This window comes from Sodiomyces alcalophilus (assembly GCF_042370955.1).
Source record: "Sodiomyces alcalophilus JCM 7366 unplaced genomic scaffold ACRALscaffold_1, whole genome shotgun sequence".
NCBI classification, from domain to species: Eukaryota; Fungi; Ascomycota; class Sordariomycetes; order Glomerellales; family Plectosphaerellaceae; genus Sodiomyces; species Sodiomyces alcalophilus.
This window is the reverse complement of record NW_027263532.1, coordinates 3,079,563-3,095,487: the sequence shown is the minus strand read 5'-3', so window position 1 is coordinate 3,095,487 and position 15,925 is coordinate 3,079,563. Positions and strand designations below refer to the sequence as shown.

Here is a 15,925-nt window from a genome sequence, read left to right as displayed (position 1 = left end):
CACGGGTGCCATCCAAGTCCTGCATCGACATAAACGCACTTCCGTGTCGAGTTCCCCGGAACGCCCCGCTTTAGCCCCGTTCACCGGAACCTCGGGTATGCCGTCTATCGGAGCCGATGAAGACTCCCGGCGCTTATTGCATCGAATTAAGAGCCGTCTCGCATACCCCGACTCGCGGTGTGTGCTGGGCTCGGGGCTAACGTAAGCCGACCAGGTACCACGTCTACATTCAACATTGTCTGGGCGGGATAAACTTGGGTATTTTCATCCAGTCTTGCCAAGTGGTCATATAGTGCAGTGTGCAGCGTTTCATTATAAGGCGGGAGGGAGGTAAGTTCTGGCTCTGAACGCTCAAGCTCTATCAAACTCCTCAGCTTGTCGAAGAAGCTGTCAGGGAGAGCGATCCTGTGTACTTTGCGAAAACAATCAAAACGCCCAGGCATAATGCGAAAATTCCAACCGCACAAAGCCTTGTCATGCACTGTATATACATGGGATATCGAGCCATGTATTCTCCAGCGCAGCTCCTACCTCGGCTCGTCTTTGCGTCCCACCAGAGGCACGACATTCAAGGATTCAAAAGCTGATAATGTTTGGTCCATGGGAACGAGGGTAGGGTACCTAATAAGTACGAAGTAAGTGACGGTTCCATGTCAGATGGTCACGTGTGCAATCTCATCAAATCTTATCACCACGTGATTTCGTGATTAGGCAGCGTTCGCGCCCCTCGCCGCCGCGGGTTTCTCGAGTCAGCGGTGACGCCGATGAAAAGTCCCCTTTCTCGCCTCCTGGACCTTGACTGAGACATCAATCTCTTCGTCATGACTTCTGTTCTCTCATTCGATAGTTGCGATGAGGACTACGACATTACCCTGGAAGAAGAGGCTTTGCTAAGTTCGCTCGTCACCGACCTTCCTCCTACGCCTCTTCCCGTCGAACTTCCCGTCGCGAAACCACCATTCGGCGGTGCGAGAACTACCTCCACCAGCTACCATGTCTCTTCAAATTTTCGCGGGCCGAATCGCCCGGCGAACAACACCATCGCTTCGGCCGTGCCGGGCCAGCGCACGGTCTTGGCGACAGACAGCCCAGTACAACCAAAGATTGTGTCGGCGGTCCTTCCGCACGACGACCAAGTTGTCAGCTATCCCGATTGTAAGACCGCTGGCGCTCGGTAGCTGAAGGGGTTTCATTGTGGAAAACTGACTGACTTGGAAGCGACTAGTGAGTAAGGCACTACCCAACGGCGGGACGCCCGAGTCCGTCAAGGAGGAGGAGGGGTCTGTCGCATCCGCGTCTACCGACGACACGCGGTCGCCGCTCCTCCGATTCCGCTCCTTTCCCAAGAAACCCTTCTCCGTCAGCGACCTCACGGCCGGATCGTGGTGCGAACTTCAGTACTGGTATACCCTTACGAGATTGCCTTATGGGAGGAAGACGCGAACACGTGCCATGAAGGAAGGAACAAGAGTGCATAAAGATCTGGAAGACGAAGTACATGTCACGGTCCGCATCGACATTGCCACGAAAGAAGACGCGTTCGGGCTGCGGCTCTGGAACATAGTCCAGGGGCTGCGGACCCTGCGCGACACGGGCTTGACGCGCGAGCTGGAAGTGTGGGGTTTTGTCGACGGGAACCTCGTCAATGGCATCATCGACGGGCTCAGCTCCGTGCACCCCGACCCGGAATTCGAGAGGGAACTGCGACGGAGCCGGGAACTCCAGCCGAACATCGCCGACTACTTCCCCCCCAGGAAACCCGGGAACGAGGGGGCCTCCCAAGTCTACTTGACCGACGTCAAGACGAGGGGCAAGCGCACAACGGCCAATGCGGCGTCGCTCCGACCCGCCAAGGTGCAGCTGTTCCTGTACCACCGGTTCCTGTCGGACATGGCGGCAGACAAGCTGGACTATCTGCGCGTGTTCCGGCGCTACAACCTCGACCCGGACGAGCCTTTCTCGGATTCCTTCCTTGCGCAGATGGCCAACCTGCACGACGAAGAGTTCTTTGACGCCTCGGAAACAGAGACGGATCTGGACGGCGACTTTGCCGCCCCGCCTTTGTCCGGCGCAAGCGACTCGTCGCAGTCCACATTCACGCAGCAGCAGCAGCAGCAACAACTCTCATCCAGCGGCCGGTTCGACAGCCAGCGCAGTTCGCCTCCCAGACAACCAGATCTGATCAAATACGGCACCCTGCGCGAGCTCGTACCGCTCCTCGTCGCCGAATTACGCCAGACGTTCCCCCATGGCCCGGACTCGGTGGGCCGCCTCCTCTCGGTCGAGTACCGCTACCAACTGGACGGCTCTCTCATCGACACGCGCATCTTCCCCATGGACGACCGCGCGTTGGACATTTACCTCGAGCACACCATGGGGTGGTGGCAAGGCAAACGGGAGCCCCGCGGCGTGTCAATCGAGGATGCGTGGAAATGCTCCACGTGTGAGTTTTCTGAGAGCTGTACTTGGCGTAAGGGCATGGACGAGGATCGGCTACGGAGTGTGAGGCGACGCCTTGAGATGAAGCGGGAGAGCAACGGTTGATTGGCGGTCTTTTTTCATCGTTTTCTTTTCTATATTTAGCCGCGGAAGGCCCCGGGACCTCTGGTTGGAACTAACGACTGCATGGCCGAGACGGACCATCAGATGATAGATGAATGCATGATATCATGATCTTTCCAATGTTCTAAACTCATATGGCGCATATGGCGCATATGTCTTTCAGACCGAGGATGGCTGGCCTCGGTGACCGCCTCTCAATGGAGCTTCACTGGTGGGTATTGACCGAGGTGCATAGACAGCGTGCACATAGCCCTTCGGCGTCGTGCACATTCTCCGATGAGGGGAGGAACATAGCCGACAGTCTTCCCGCTCCAGGAAGAACTTCCACCGGTCAACACCGATTTTTCCTGTTTTCACTCATTGACTTCCTGATGAGAAGGCAGTCAGGAATCGAAATGGCTTCCGACATGGTGTTCAACGGCAGCGGCATCGCCTTCAAAGACGCCGCATACGGGGCAAGTGACAGTCGCCTCCGTTGTGGCCAGTGATTGGGTAGGGGTGACAGCAGAAGCGGCTTCACCTTCACTGACGGCCCAGTTACCGAGATGCGCATTGTCGCCCCGTCCCTTCTTCACCTTGGCAGGCCGAATGTAGGCATCCAGCCCCAGCGTCTGAGCCGGGGGTTCATGCGCCTCGTCCTGCTCACGAATATCGCGATATCGCAATTTGGGTCCTCTTCCTCGACCACCTCGTCCCGCCCACCGGTCGTGGTCCTGGCCCAGAGCCTGAGTCTCGGCACCGGCTTCCCCAAGATGCTGCTGCTTCTGCTGCTTCTGCTCCTGCTGCTGCTGCTCCTGCTGAACGCCGTGACTAGCAGCGCTAGCGACTAAGGACTGTACCCTCCCGACCCGGCCATCAGTGAGACGGACCTTAATGCCTCTCGGGTGGTTGCCGCGGGTGAGGATGTCCTGCACGATGCCCGAGACGGTTCGGCCTGTGGGCTGGTCGGCCTTGAGGATGACATTGACCGATGCGCCGCGGATGACGGCGGCGGTCGTGGGCACTCGGCTCATGAGAGTACGTTGGTCGATGGACGAGAGTCAATCGTCATATCGGTTTAGAGTGAAGGAAGGAAATTTCTCACAGCGGTGTGTGATCCACAGGCAGGCAGCAACTTAAGGTACCTGGGTACATCGCGGGTACCTGGACCCACACGATATATCATGCGTCATTCGTCGTCAGCACGGACCACTGGTAACCGGATAACGTAATCGCGTGGACGCTAACCCAACCCACCGGCAGGCGCTCTAGGCAGCGCTATAGACATCCCACTGACAAAAGCCTCAGGTCTGTCTATTTTTGGCGATCGCACTCCCTTTACTCGACCATCCTCAACCCAACAGTCAACACGCAACACACACCTCTCTCGTACCATTAAATTAACTATGTGATGAAAATATCGAGCCTTAACCAAGGCATCTTGAACGTCGTATTCGCAAATGGATGACCGACAGCACCGAATCGGCTACTGATGCAGGCCGTTTCCGTCTTCTTGATCTCGACCATTCTAATCCGCCTTCTCTTTTCATTCCTGCGAGGACCTCCGCCTGTCTCCAAGCCGACCTTTCAGTGGGCAACATTGTACCCCCAGTTCTTCTGCGTACAACATCCATCTTGGCTTCAGCCCTACGTCTAACGGCGACTATCGTCGCCCAACCCTGTCGACCACCGACTGAGACTGATATACTTCGTACATAAAAAGTGAGTCGAGATCTCATCTCACCACGCGTATGTTCGTACCTGCAGTAACGAGCCGTCTCGATCCTATCGCTCAGGCGGAAGCGGTTCCGGGGTCCCTTGTCCTTGTCTTGAGTGGGGGACTTTATGGCTTCAACTCCAGGCAGCCGGAAAAGAAATGTTATTAAATTCCACACACATTCCCTCATTGCCATCCACCGACCGTCTTCTTGTTTTCATCGAGGCTCTCTGGTTTCCGGAAGGCGTTAGCACTTGGGTAGTGGTTACACCGCCGCCGACAGTTGGAGTTTAAACCGCCGTCTCAATCCACCACTGCAACTCCTCAACCACCCACCGCCACCACAACCAAATATACTGCAAACCTCTCGCCTCGTTATACCTTGGCTCACCTGTGCCAATTCTTACCACTCCCAAACCTAAAGCAGGCCGCACCATGGGAGCCCTCAACTCAGTCCTCGCCCCACGTCCCACCATGCCGCCAACACCACCGACACCACCAATACCTCACCACCACCAACAACCACCCTCACAACCATCCCCGCCAACCTCGTCCTCAACGCCCAACCCCAAACCAAAAGAAACGCCCACCTTCACCTCCCTCCCGACCGAACTCCACCTCCTCGTCGCCTCCCACCTAACCTACCCGGACGCCCTCTCCCTCAAACACGTTAACCGCCACTTCTACCACATCGTCGACACGGGCGTGAGCCTCAAGGTAGCCTGGCTAGTGGAGCGCCGCCTCCTCCACCTCGAGTGGCCCAACGACCGCCGCTGCGACCTCGGCAGCGACCTCAAGTTCTGCCGCGGCAGCGTCCGCCTCCTCATGCGCCGCCGCCGCGACCACTTTGAGTGCGAGTCCCGCCCCGGCCTCGGCTGCGTCGTCCTCGGCCGCACCACCTGCGAGCACCGTCGCCGCCGCCGCGCTCAGGAAGAGGAGGAGAGGGCCATGCGTCGCCGTCGCCGTCTTCGTCCATGGGGTCTCCTCTGTTCCTTGTTCTTCTCGCCTTTCTTCCTCGCGCCGTCGTCCTCGTCCTTATTCGCCCTCCCTCCCCCGGCCTTCGGAGACAGTCGCGACTTGGTCCCCGCCTTGTGTCGGGGCGCTTCCTCCGCCCTGCGATTGTGGCACGTGCTGCTCGTGGCTCTTATTGTTCCTCTTGTCCTGGCATGTGCACTTTGTGGGGTCATCGCTTTGTAGCCACTTCTGAGCGATGTTTACTGTGCTTGATGTTTTATGATACCATGTACCTTGCCATTTTATGCGATGTTTTCTCTTCCTCTTCTTTATTCTCATCCTTCTTCTGTTACTATTGCAATTCCTTCTTGTCGTTCTGTTTTTGTTTTTCCTTTTGGGTTTAGGGACACCCATCAAAAGCCAGCGAGCATCATTAATATAGTCCATGAAGCCAAGGCTCACACATACACATATAATGTATACTACATACATGCACCAGAAGGATGTTTGTGTGAGATCATCGTATTTACGCAGGCCTCATCCATATCCTCATACTCGTCCTCGAGTTATCTACAGATTATCCTCCATCTTTGGTATCGTCGCGTGCCATATCCCAAAAGTCCCACTCCATACTCCGTGTATGCATCATGTCTTGGTCCTCATGCTCGACTGCGCAGCGGCAGCCAGAATACCCGCTCCCTTGATCCCCCCATCGTGACAGGGACTGAGCACCACCCTAACAGGCGGCGAAGTCCCAAATTCTCGCTCCATAAGCCCGTCGACGAACCCTTGCGTGTCGGCGAGGTAGTCTTGGAAGTGAACGATGCAGCCTCCCGTATATCCCACACCTATTACCCGGGCCGTATCTCCGTTCGAGCCGTCTGTTCGTGTTGTTGGGTCTTTGCTCGTCGGTATATCTTCAGATACTTTCAGAAGAGCAATGATGGCCGCAGCTAGAATGCCGGCAGCTCGAGTTTGGACAGCCTTGGTGATGGTGAACAGGGAGGCAGCCATCTCCTCCGTCCACTCGAACGGCGGTCGAGCCGTGGACGCAGGGAACTCGGATTCGAGCAAGCCCGCGAGTGTCGAAAGGTCCGGGCCCTTGTATTTGCTGAGAAACGTAGTGGTGACGCCGAACCTCTTGGCGAGTGCGGTGGGAAAGGTGTCGGGTGCCAGGTTCAGGATCCGCTGGAGGTAGTCGACCAGAATGAGCCTGCCCAGCTCCCCCAGGTACCTGCCGGCCGTCATGTACTCCAGCGGTTGGAAGCCGGGGACTTCGCCGGCAGCGTCGAGGGCCGCGTCCCAATCGGTGACGAGGCCCAGTTTCCGCAAGGGCGCGGCCGTGCCGTTGATGCTCCACTCGGTGTTGACGGCGATGCGGACGTCGTCCAGGGACTCCCCGGGCAAAAGGCTGACGACGGGGGGTCGCTTGCTTTCGTGGAGGCGAGCGAGCTTGAGCGGCACGGTGGCGTTGCAGCCCGTGCCCACGATCAGACCCATGGATCCCTTGCCGTGCTCGCTCTCGCCATACTCGTAAATGAACGACACCAGGGTCGAGACCGAGTCATTGGCGATGGCGGTGATGCGCAGGGGGGGGAGGCGAGCGCCGCGGCGGGCCTTGTCGTAGCCTTCGAGGAGCAAGGGGCCGATTTCGAGGTTGCTTTTCAGGACGAAGCCTTTTCCCATGGCCATGAGGGTCGCCTCGCTAAGGGACCTCTGCACCATGGGGAAGCTGAAGGTGATTCCCAGGGGGATTTCTCTGTCGGGCGGGATGCTCCAGTCACGGCAGGCCTCGGCCACGACGGCAGCGATGCATTCGCCTATCCAGTCGAAGAGGTGGGTCGTGTCCATCGATTTGAGGGGTTCGGCAATGGGCCATGATCTCTCCTTGAGGCGAGAGACCCGCGGTGATGAAGCGCCATCGGTGCTGTCTGTCGATGCAACGCCGTTGGCAAGGGGGCTGTCAGATGGATGAATATCTTCCGAGAGTCCGATAAATCCGACTCGGAGGTTCGTTCCGCCGCTGAGAGGGAGGGAATGTCAGCACTCGGTCCGCTTGATGCCGGTTCGAAATACGGTCAGTGCGGCAGCCATGCCATGACGATGATACAGGTGCTGCTGCTTACATGTCTATAGCTAGATGTCTGCGACGAAGATTCAAAGGTTAGCCTCGGATTTCTCTCGTCTTTTTCATGCACAACAGTCGACTCACCTGCCTTGACCCGTTTGGCTCACGGGTCGCAGAATCGATTCGGATATAGGCGTGGGAAGAAATTGCTCGAGGTTGTTGGCGGCAAGGTCCACAAAGGTCGAGTAGAATGCGCTGCTGAGGTCATGAATGGTGTTGAAGTTGATGCGCATCGGGGCCAGAAAGTCCTCCAGGCTTTCCTGTGATTGAAACCCAGAATCCATGGTTTCCGTGGCTCAAGGATAATGGGTTGGCAGCTATGAAAGGAAAACCGCGGGCCTTGTCCTTGTGTGGTTGTGTAGTCGTGTTCATGCGGCGCTGGATGAGCATGTCAGCTGCGAGAAGGGTAGAGATGTGAGCCGATGACACCTGACTTACTGATGAGTTGGGGTTTGGCTAGAGGATAAACATGGACCCTGATTCTGGGGGAAAGAGGTCTAAATTATATTGGCATATTGAGGGTCTTTTAACAAGTGAACAGCGCGAGTGCAGATGGGCGAAGTGAAGCGGGAGAGGTCAGGTCGGGTCAGGCGCTGAGCAGCAAGAAATTGTGACTCCGTACCTATGTAGATAGTACGAAGTAGTTCGTGAATTGGAGTCGGGTCTTTTTACCCCTGAGTAAGTACCAGTCTTCGTATTCAAATGGCAGCTAAAAACACCAGACAGATCGGATAGGGATCGAGCGAAAAGCCTTATAGACTATACATGAACGTGGCTGCTTTGAAACATATGGCGTAGTCATTGCCTAGAATTGCGATATGAGGCAATAACGAGAAGCAAAAGAGGAAATGATTCCAGAAAAGCCTCTGTTGAAGCCGATGTATTCGGATTCCCAGGCCCAGAAGTGTACCTAGGTACTTGGTCTATAACGTATGAATACGGTGTACCGTAGGTACTCGTGTCTTAGTCAGAGGATTAGCTAAGGTAAGGAGCTCTTTCACAAAGTACCACCCGCCCCGCTCATTCGGGAACCAACATTGGCTAAGACCAAAGGCGTTAGACACATACATCTGGCGGTCGGGCCACTTAGCTCCAAAAAGAACGTACCACATTACCATCGTCATAATAAGTCCCCGATCTGTGCTCGCATCCATTCATCGACTGTCCACCGAGTCGAAATGGACAGATGCAACACCTACACCGTCCCCTCAATCCCCGCCTAGAAGACGTCTCGACCCGACCATCCTCAGTCTCGAATCCCCCGAAAAGATTTCCCGACCCAAAAATAAAGCCTTGTGACGGCGGCCCTCGCGCCCCGCCCCACGACAACCCGTCAACCATGGACGAAAAGAGAAGCCTCTACCTCCCCGCCGCCCGGCCCAACCGCCGAGGCCGGTCCATCATGCTCATGATGATGCTCTGCTTTGCGGCCTACACAATCTGGTGGACCGTCTCGAGCCCGGCCGTCGTCGTCACCCAGCCGCACGACACCGCGCCGGAGGTTGTGCAGAAGCAGCCCGAATCCGACGCCCAGAAAGCCCGAAGGCTGGTACCACTCGAGGCTCACATCATGAGCAAGTGTCCGGATGCTAGGGTGAGCCGAATCGGGGAGAGAATAATAGATCCATCTTCAACCTGAACATAGCCGACGACTGACTTGCGATGGGCGACATAGGATTGCCTGCGTGACATGATCTTGCCCGTCATGATGCAGACCCATGGAAAAGTGAATTGGACTCTATCATTCATTGGAACGTACGTTTTACCTTTTACAATGGCGAGGAATGATTTGTCCGTGTGCAACTTGTGTGCTGACTTGATTCGAACAGGCCGACCGAAAACGACGGCGTCGACTGCCGACATGGCCCCGACGAATGTCTGTCCCGATCCAATCTCTACCTTTTCCCACTCAAGCCTCACCAATGAACAAGCTAACAAGCCATGTCCTCCCAATAGGCATGGGGAACATCATCGAGCTTTGCGCCGCCAAGCTCTACCCCGATCCCAAGATCAACCTGGGGTTCACCATGTGCATAACGCGCGATTGGAGGAACATCCCCAAGAGAGACCTCATCGAAGCCTGTGCCCTTGAACACGCCATCGACTTTCAGGCGCTCAACGACTGCGCCGCCAAGGACGACGGAGCGTACGGTGTCGGCATGCTGCGGGACAGCGTGACGAGGTCGGCAAAGGTGAGAAGACCCAGATTTCCGTCCCTTTTTCCAGAGGCTCCTTCCCAGGGACGCCAGTGGAATCTAGCGTATATGTGAATATCTGTATATGTCTGTAGTGTATGTGTGCTAACATGTCTCACCCCTGTCAGGCCGGCGTCAAGTTTAGCTGCACCGTCCGGCTGGACGAGGAAATATACTGCATCCGCGACGGAGGTGAATGGAAAGACTGCCGGTACGGTCCGGGCGTGAATGACCTCGTGATGAACATTGAAAGGCTGTACCAGCGGCCGTCCATCGCGGGTCGAGGTTGACGGCCGTCGTTTATCGCAACAGATTCTGCTCCTTTTCTTGCTCCTCTTGCTTCTCTTGCTTCTGTTGCTGCGCCTTGAGAGGCGCAAACACCTCTGTCCATAGTTCGCTCGCCTCGCCTAATGTGTAGCTAAGAGACATGCAGTCCATGCCCCTATCGTCATCGTCCCCGCCCATGGCTTCCAACGTCTCGACGATGCTGTCCAACCCCACGGCCTTGCCTGTGGCCTGCGTGGCGCCGGCCTCGAGCTGGACGTGGACAATGTGGACGTGGAAATGGTAGTAGGTCGGCTGGTAATGCACGTACAGCTTGAGCTGGTCACGCTCGACCGACGGGTAGCGCGCGACGGTGGCGTCGACGAGGCGCGCGCGCATGTGGTGCAGCCAGGGGACGTGGCGGCGGCGCAGGTCCCGCAGGCTCCAGAGGTCGCGGCGCTCGACGAGGGCGAGGAGGTGCAGCGCGTCGAGCGTCGTGCGGTCCCAGTTGAGGTCCGGGAGGAGGAGGAAGCCCTCGTCGCCGGCGGCGCCGAGCGGGGTGCGGAAGATGACGTCCTCCACCTCGGTGCGCCCTTGGATGATGTTGTATACCCAGTTGAGCCGCCCTTGGTCCCGCTTGCGCTGCATGTACGGCCGCACGTGGTCGCGGTAGATCTGGGGCGTCTCTGTTACCAGCCGGACCGGTTGCTTGCTGTATTTTTTGATGTGCGTCTCCGTGCAAGGGTAGATGAGGTTGATCTTGAGGTCGGCGAAGAAGTCGTCGTTGTTTTCGGCGGCCGTCGTCGTGGCGGCAAGCCCGCTGCTACGGGCCAAGAACCAAAAGTAGACATCGTTCGCGCCCAGGTTCCGGAGCCGAGCGAGCGAAGTGGGCGTGGCACCGAGGTAGGCCGTGTCGGTAGGGAACGGGGCGCGTTCGAGGATGAGGAGAGCCGGTGTGCCGTCGATGCTACCTAGGAGGGAAGACCTCCTGCCACCCTGGTCTGCAGGGATGCACAAATCGAAATCAGTAAACGAGTGCAGCGGCTCTACTTGACACCATCGGGAAGTATTGTCCTGGAGGCAGAAGCACGATATTACAGTACGCAAAGGCCTAACTAACGATAGCAGGGTTTCTCTCCCAAACTTACCCTGATTAAGCAGCTTCTCAAGCTTGAACCGAGGAATCAAGGCCTCCGCGTTCGCCTTGGCTTCGGCCATGTTTGCTGGTTCCGGCTCCCCACAAAGACGAACAAGCGTACACTTCGTCGGAGAGAATGGCGGTATCGTATCGTGATGTATCGGTGTGCGTCTGGAGACGCGGTGGGATTTCGGTAGTTGCACACGCACAGGGCGTAGTGAGGGGTAGGTAGCTACACTGTGCCCCACCGAGGGGTACCTGGCCAATGTCACTCACTGATTCGTATGTTGATCTCCCTTCCGAAACGAAGACAACGAATACCTGCACTATATCCAAGTAATTGTACATGAACAATATGGAAATAGGGATAGATCCAGTACCTAATCACTCTCAGATATAGCGCCACAGACTGCATATCTTTCGGTCAAGATAAGTGCATCATACTTCGTAGGTGCTCACATCATTGTTATATTACTTCGTACGGACAGCGGATAAGCTAAAGCCATATACACGGATTACGGGCGAGCGGCATTACAGTCTCCGAATTCAACCTTGGGTAGCAGTACTAGTTGGCCAAGTACGACGTATAGCAGTCACCTTGCATATCGTTGTATAAGGTACCTACCTATACCTGTACCCCCCGGGAACGCGGCCGACTAGGTCCGTCTGCCCTCGTCTGGGTGATAGCGGCGACTATCAGGAGAGTATCAATATTGGTATCTCTGATATACGAATAGATTCCGGTCAATGTTTCAGGGTCCCTTGGAAGAATATCCTCTCGGGACTTAGAGTCGCTAAAGGATACGGTTCATAAACCGTTTGTGTAACATCGCGACGTGCTGTTATTGTTCCGTAGGTGGTGGATAATGTACTCCAAGTTATTCGAAGTCGTTTCTATCCTACCGCCACGTATTCCATTTTCCATTTTCTTTTCTTTTTTTGAGCCGCCGTTCCGAGGGAATTACAAAAAGTTAGACGTGCGCAACCTATATCGCCATATGTTATGAGAAGGGAAGAACGGTCAAAGACGTATCAAACGCAGACAGCTTGTTTCTTTTTCCTTTCCAGCTCGGATGAATGCCGGGAACAGTAAGAATATAAATAGGCATATCCCTGCCCGTCGCCAAATTATCCATCAGTTAAATGTGTATATATATAAGTTGCAAGTGCGCATGGAAAGTGCGGTATGGGGACCCCCTCGCCTCAAGCTTTCAGTGGTCTTCGCATCATCCGTGTGGAGCGGAACTGTACTTTCGGCGGCGCCACATCCATCTCGCCCAGTCCCTCGTCATCATCGTCGGCCTCTATGGGTGCATCATCGTCTGCCTCGATCTTGGCGGAGGCGGAGGTGTCGGTTGTTTGCCGCGCGGGTGTAGATGCGGGTGCAATGGCGGGTGCAATGGCGGGTGTAAGGACCGGTTGTTCCGCTTCGAACCCGTCGTCGACCTCGAGCTTCTCATCGACTGCCATCTTCATGGCCGCCGACAGAAACGGGCTCTTGGTCCGTGTACCGTTGTACTCCCGTCGCATGCTCGCCGGCCGGTGCGTCCGGGCTTTTCCCGCCTCGCTCGTGTCCTTCAGAAGATCTGGATCCTCCCGTTGTAACCTTTCCATCTCTTTATCCGCCAGGACCTTGGTCTGGGCGAGCTGTTTCTGAATGTTGCCTACTTCCTCCATGCAGTCGCCGTGGCGGAGGAACTGGTGGGCTGCATGCTCGCACATGGACTGGACAGACTCCAGTTTCTTGTCCAGGTCCTCGAACGGATCTTTCCCCGCGGCTCCCAGCACATTTCGCGGTGGCGTTTGGTAGTATCTCGGACCACCCGCCGTCAGGCCGGCCAGGCCTCCAGGACCCGTTGTACGCCTTGGGTTCATGTAACGCAGCGAAGGCAGCGGTTCTATATCGCCTCCGTTCGGTTCAGCGGGACCCGGATCCGGCTCGAACTCGGACCCGTCTTGTCCCCCCGTGTCCCGGGGAGCTTCCATCTCGGCGAGGCGGCGGATCTGGGCGACTTTGGCGGCCATCCTCGCTTTCCGCATGAGGTTTCGGCTGGCCGATACGAACTTGACGAGCTCTTCGAAGAAGCTCTGCACATAACTATCGTAGTAGACGATGATCATGGTTCGGGATCGATATTGGGTGGGCGCGTTCTCGGCGGAGATGATGGACCCGGGTCGGTGACGCCTCTGGACATGGGCGCGAGCGCGTGCCTGGGCCTTGGCCACGGCCTGCTGTGTTTGCCTCTGCACCGCCGACGGCGTCCCACTACTGCCGGGGCTTGGGGGCTGGTAGCTATTCCTCCCGTCCTGTCTTGTTCTGTCATCCGTCACGGGCGTTGCGGACATTCGGGCACAGGCGTCGTCGGGGTCGATGGGGTCTTTGAGCTTCAGCGACTCGGTGGAACCCTTGTTCTTGAGGGACCGGGCCGAGCTGCTACCGCCGAGGGCAGCGAGCTCGGCCTGGCGTTGGTCGATTTGGGTGCCGAGTCTGTCGAGTCGATCGAGCCAGTCGGGGACGTTGTTGGTGATGCTGCGGAGGGCATCCATGATCAAAACCCGGTGGTCGTCCGGGTGAGCCGTGGTGAGCAACTTGGCAAGACGTTAGGTATATTCCAACCTAACGTCTTTGGAAAAAAGAGATGGATGAATTAGGACGGATGGAAAGGCGAGGAGAGGAGAAAAGGAGCTGGAAATATAGGTATTGATCGTCGGAGATGGGGTGGGTATCCAATGGCTTGTAGCAATTGTGTTTTGTTGATGTTGAGGCGGCAAAGCTCGACTAACGGGAGCAGCAGAGGGAGGTGAAATAATAGGTCAGGTCGGTCGGCAGCTGTTCGTGCAATTCGTGCAATTCGTTCGGTAGGTTGAAGCTGTGTCGTACACTATGGCTTCTTTCCCCTTCTGCCACAAGCAGCGAAGCGGGCCAGCCGTTTTGTTATAAGGATGTCGTGTGGAATTGATCGGTCAGTCGTGTCGTGGCGAGCTGTGTGACAATGAGACAGAGTGGAAAAATGTTTCGGCAGTCGAGGGAGGCGCTAGTAGGCACTGTAATTACTTTGTGCCTCGTAAATGAGACCACGGGCGCGAACGGGCGAGACACGGAGCGGAGAGAGAGAGCAGAGTGTACGTTGTACGTTGTATACGTTGTAAGGTCGCGCAAAAAGATTGGGGTGAGGATGTGGGTTCGATGTTTCTGCCAATGAATTTGAATCTTTGTTGACGGGGCCGGCAGAGGCGGAGAGCGGGTCGAGTCCAAGGTTGTCCCGGAGCCCTAGCTCGTGGCCGCAGTAGTGTAGTAATACAACCCACTGCCCACTGTACATACAGCGCAGGTAGTGTATTCGTAGTTCGATAGCAGTTGCATGCAGCCAGGTAGGTACTAGAGTGCACTGTTCATCGACCCCTGTTCGGTCGGTGATCAGCAGACAAGAGAGGAGTAGATGTCCGCGCGCGGAACCCTGGCGAGCAAATTATACAATGGTGTCGGTAGTGGAAGCAGACTGAATATTTGTATGTATTTTTCCTTTTCCTTTTCTTTTTTTTCTTTTTTTTCGGGTATCCGGTTTCCGTATGCGTGTCAGTAGCAAGTATGCATGGATGTTGGTCAGGTGAAGGCGGGGAACGGGGCTGTTGTGGGTTTGTCGAAGGGGGGAAAGAGGTAGAAAAGGTTAGAAAAGCGTGGATCGAGGAGAAGGGGATCAGAAAGCTATTAAACGAAGCGTGTCAGATCAGATCGGAGGATGGAAGTTAGCTCTCGTCCATGCCTGCCCTACAAGATTGATGACATGCAAAATATGGCAAGTTCCGCGGCCTTACATCGTGGGATCGTGAGCTGTAAAGAGTGCAGGTACGAAGTATTACGAACTACGAAGTACGTACAACGTACCTACTACAGCATACTATTACATAAGGTATTCCGTGTGAGGTACAGTGTAAATACCGTACAGCTTAATTTACCCCAGTACACTTACACGTGTACTGCAACGGTGGAACGGCACGTAGTCTCCGCTTTCTGCTTCATTTTACGCCTTTCGACCGTTGGCAGAAGTGGGCCGCGATTCGCACGAAGAGTAATGGGAAAATCCAAATGTATTCGTACTTCCGAGTTTCAGAGATGCAAAAGTGATGCTTGTTCGTTTTCTCAATCAAGCTACCGGACACCTCCAACAACAGTTTGGAACAATGCGCTCCTCTCGCTTTACAGTGTTGATAAGGTACAAAGTTGGCCGCATACGTTGTAGGTATTCGTATGTTGTCATACAAGCGATGAGCAATACGAATAAGCAACCAACGCAAGGCTTCTGCTCCAACAGATTACCATTACCTCTTGGCAGTGTTTTAGGAAAGCATTGGACCGAGTCAGGTTTCATTTCGGCTTTCTATACTATTTGATGAGGTATGGATACATAATAATCAACCCTTCTTCCACGACGCGCTTTTGATGGTGCGGGCCGCCCCTAATTACCTACGTGCCCATACTAATTACCATACAGGTTACGATAGGTGCTTTGTAGGGTCCCGTGGTCACAAGGCATTTTACCCAATCTTGCAAAGGACGCGGATGCGTGTTTAATGCCGCAACTAAGCTTTCCCTCCATATCGACTGCCGTGGTTGCATCGTGTCAGCTACCTTTACTATTTGACTACATACTCCGTACTCCCTCGATTATCCTCGCCTAGGTAGCCTGCCAATGTTCATGTTTACATGCCTCGTACGAAGCAGGCGACGACGGTACTGATTGGAGCGGTCTGCAAGTGTGGTTTCATGCTTGATCTCGGCGTTCGTACTTCCCCACTGCCCTGGCCATTGATGTACCACTAGGTACCAAGCGAGCCCTATGCGTAGGTACATAGGTATGCACTTCATACCTTAGGTACTTACTGTACCTCTACCGGAGCCAGTGACAACTTGTTCTTCATGCCTGATCGATCGACAAACGGCTCCGCTGCCTGCCAGCCAACTCGCCCTCTGATGGGAGGTGTCTTGG

The 15,925-nt window shown here is 55.5% G+C and overlaps 7 protein-coding genes across 7 annotated transcripts; 3 read left to right on the top strand and 4 right to left on the bottom strand.

The window, feature by feature from the left end:
- The first annotated feature begins 995 nt into the window (after positions 1-995).
- On the top strand, positions 996-2,802 carry ACRALDRAFT_1091053 (uncharacterized protein). Its single transcript, XM_071019546.1, has 2 exons — positions 996-1,155; positions 1,226-2,802. Exon 2 carries the CDS (start codon positions 1,453-1,455, stop codon positions 2,542-2,544), a length of 1,092 nt encoding a protein of 363 aa, XP_070879367.1. The 5' UTR covers positions 996-1,155; positions 1,226-1,452; the 3' UTR covers positions 2,545-2,802.
- Positions 2,803-2,945: 143 nt separating this feature from the next.
- Positions 2,946-3,696, bottom strand: ACRALDRAFT_2039011 (uncharacterized protein; the record flags this gene model as incomplete). The annotated part of the gene is made up of 2 exons (XM_071020921.1): positions 2,946-3,570; positions 3,647-3,696. 2 exons carry the CDS (start codon positions 3,694-3,696, stop codon positions 2,946-2,948), a joined length of 675 nt encoding a protein of 224 aa, XP_070879366.1.
- A 1,036-nt stretch (positions 3,697-4,732) lies between these two features.
- On the top strand, positions 4,733-5,455 carry ACRALDRAFT_1067082 (uncharacterized protein; the record flags this gene model as incomplete). The annotated part of the gene is made up of 1 exon (XM_071017408.1): positions 4,733-5,455. One exon carries the CDS (start codon positions 4,733-4,735, stop codon positions 5,453-5,455), a length of 723 nt encoding a protein of 240 aa, XP_070879365.1.
- A 402-nt stretch (positions 5,456-5,857) lies between these two features.
- ACRALDRAFT_2024349 (uncharacterized protein) lies at positions 5,858-7,624 on the bottom strand (the record flags this gene model as incomplete). Its single annotated transcript, XM_071020213.1, has 2 exons — positions 5,858-7,172; positions 7,425-7,624. The coding sequence occupies 2 exons, from the start codon at positions 7,622-7,624 to the stop codon at positions 5,858-5,860; spliced, it is 1,515 nt and encodes a 504-aa protein (XP_070879364.1).
- A 1,265-nt stretch (positions 7,625-8,889) lies between these two features.
- On the top strand, positions 8,890-9,801 carry ACRALDRAFT_2062089 (uncharacterized protein; the record flags this gene model as incomplete). The annotated part of the gene is made up of 5 exons (XM_071021991.1): positions 8,890-8,934; positions 9,016-9,095; positions 9,170-9,216; positions 9,297-9,532; positions 9,664-9,801. Coding segments are annotated over 5 exons (546 nt in total), but the record flags the coding sequence as incomplete, so codon positions are not given.
- A 34-nt stretch (positions 9,802-9,835) lies between these two features.
- On the bottom strand, positions 9,836-11,017 carry ACRALDRAFT_2024347 (uncharacterized protein; the record flags this gene model as incomplete). The annotated part of the gene is made up of 2 exons (XM_071020212.1): positions 9,836-10,800; positions 10,948-11,017. The coding sequence occupies 2 exons, from the start codon at positions 11,015-11,017 to the stop codon at positions 9,836-9,838; spliced, it is 1,035 nt and encodes a 344-aa protein (XP_070879362.1).
- A 785-nt stretch (positions 11,018-11,802) lies between these two features.
- Positions 11,803-14,064, bottom strand: ACRALDRAFT_1059817 (uncharacterized protein). Its single transcript, XM_071016111.1, has one exon. It carries the CDS (start codon positions 13,482-13,484, stop codon positions 12,141-12,143), a length of 1,344 nt encoding a protein of 447 aa, XP_070879361.1. The 5' UTR covers positions 13,485-14,064; the 3' UTR covers positions 11,803-12,140.
- Positions 14,065-15,925: the final 1,861 nt, after the last annotated feature.

Coding starts and splice junctions, on each gene's coding strand:
- ACRALDRAFT_1059817 (XM_071016111.1), bottom strand. CDS start 13,484: ATGGATGCCCTCCGCAGCATCACCAACAACGTCCCCGACTGGCTCGAT.
- ACRALDRAFT_1091053 (XM_071019546.1), top strand. CDS start 1,453: ATGAAGGAAGGAACAAGAGTGCATAAAGATCTGGAAGACGAAGTACAT.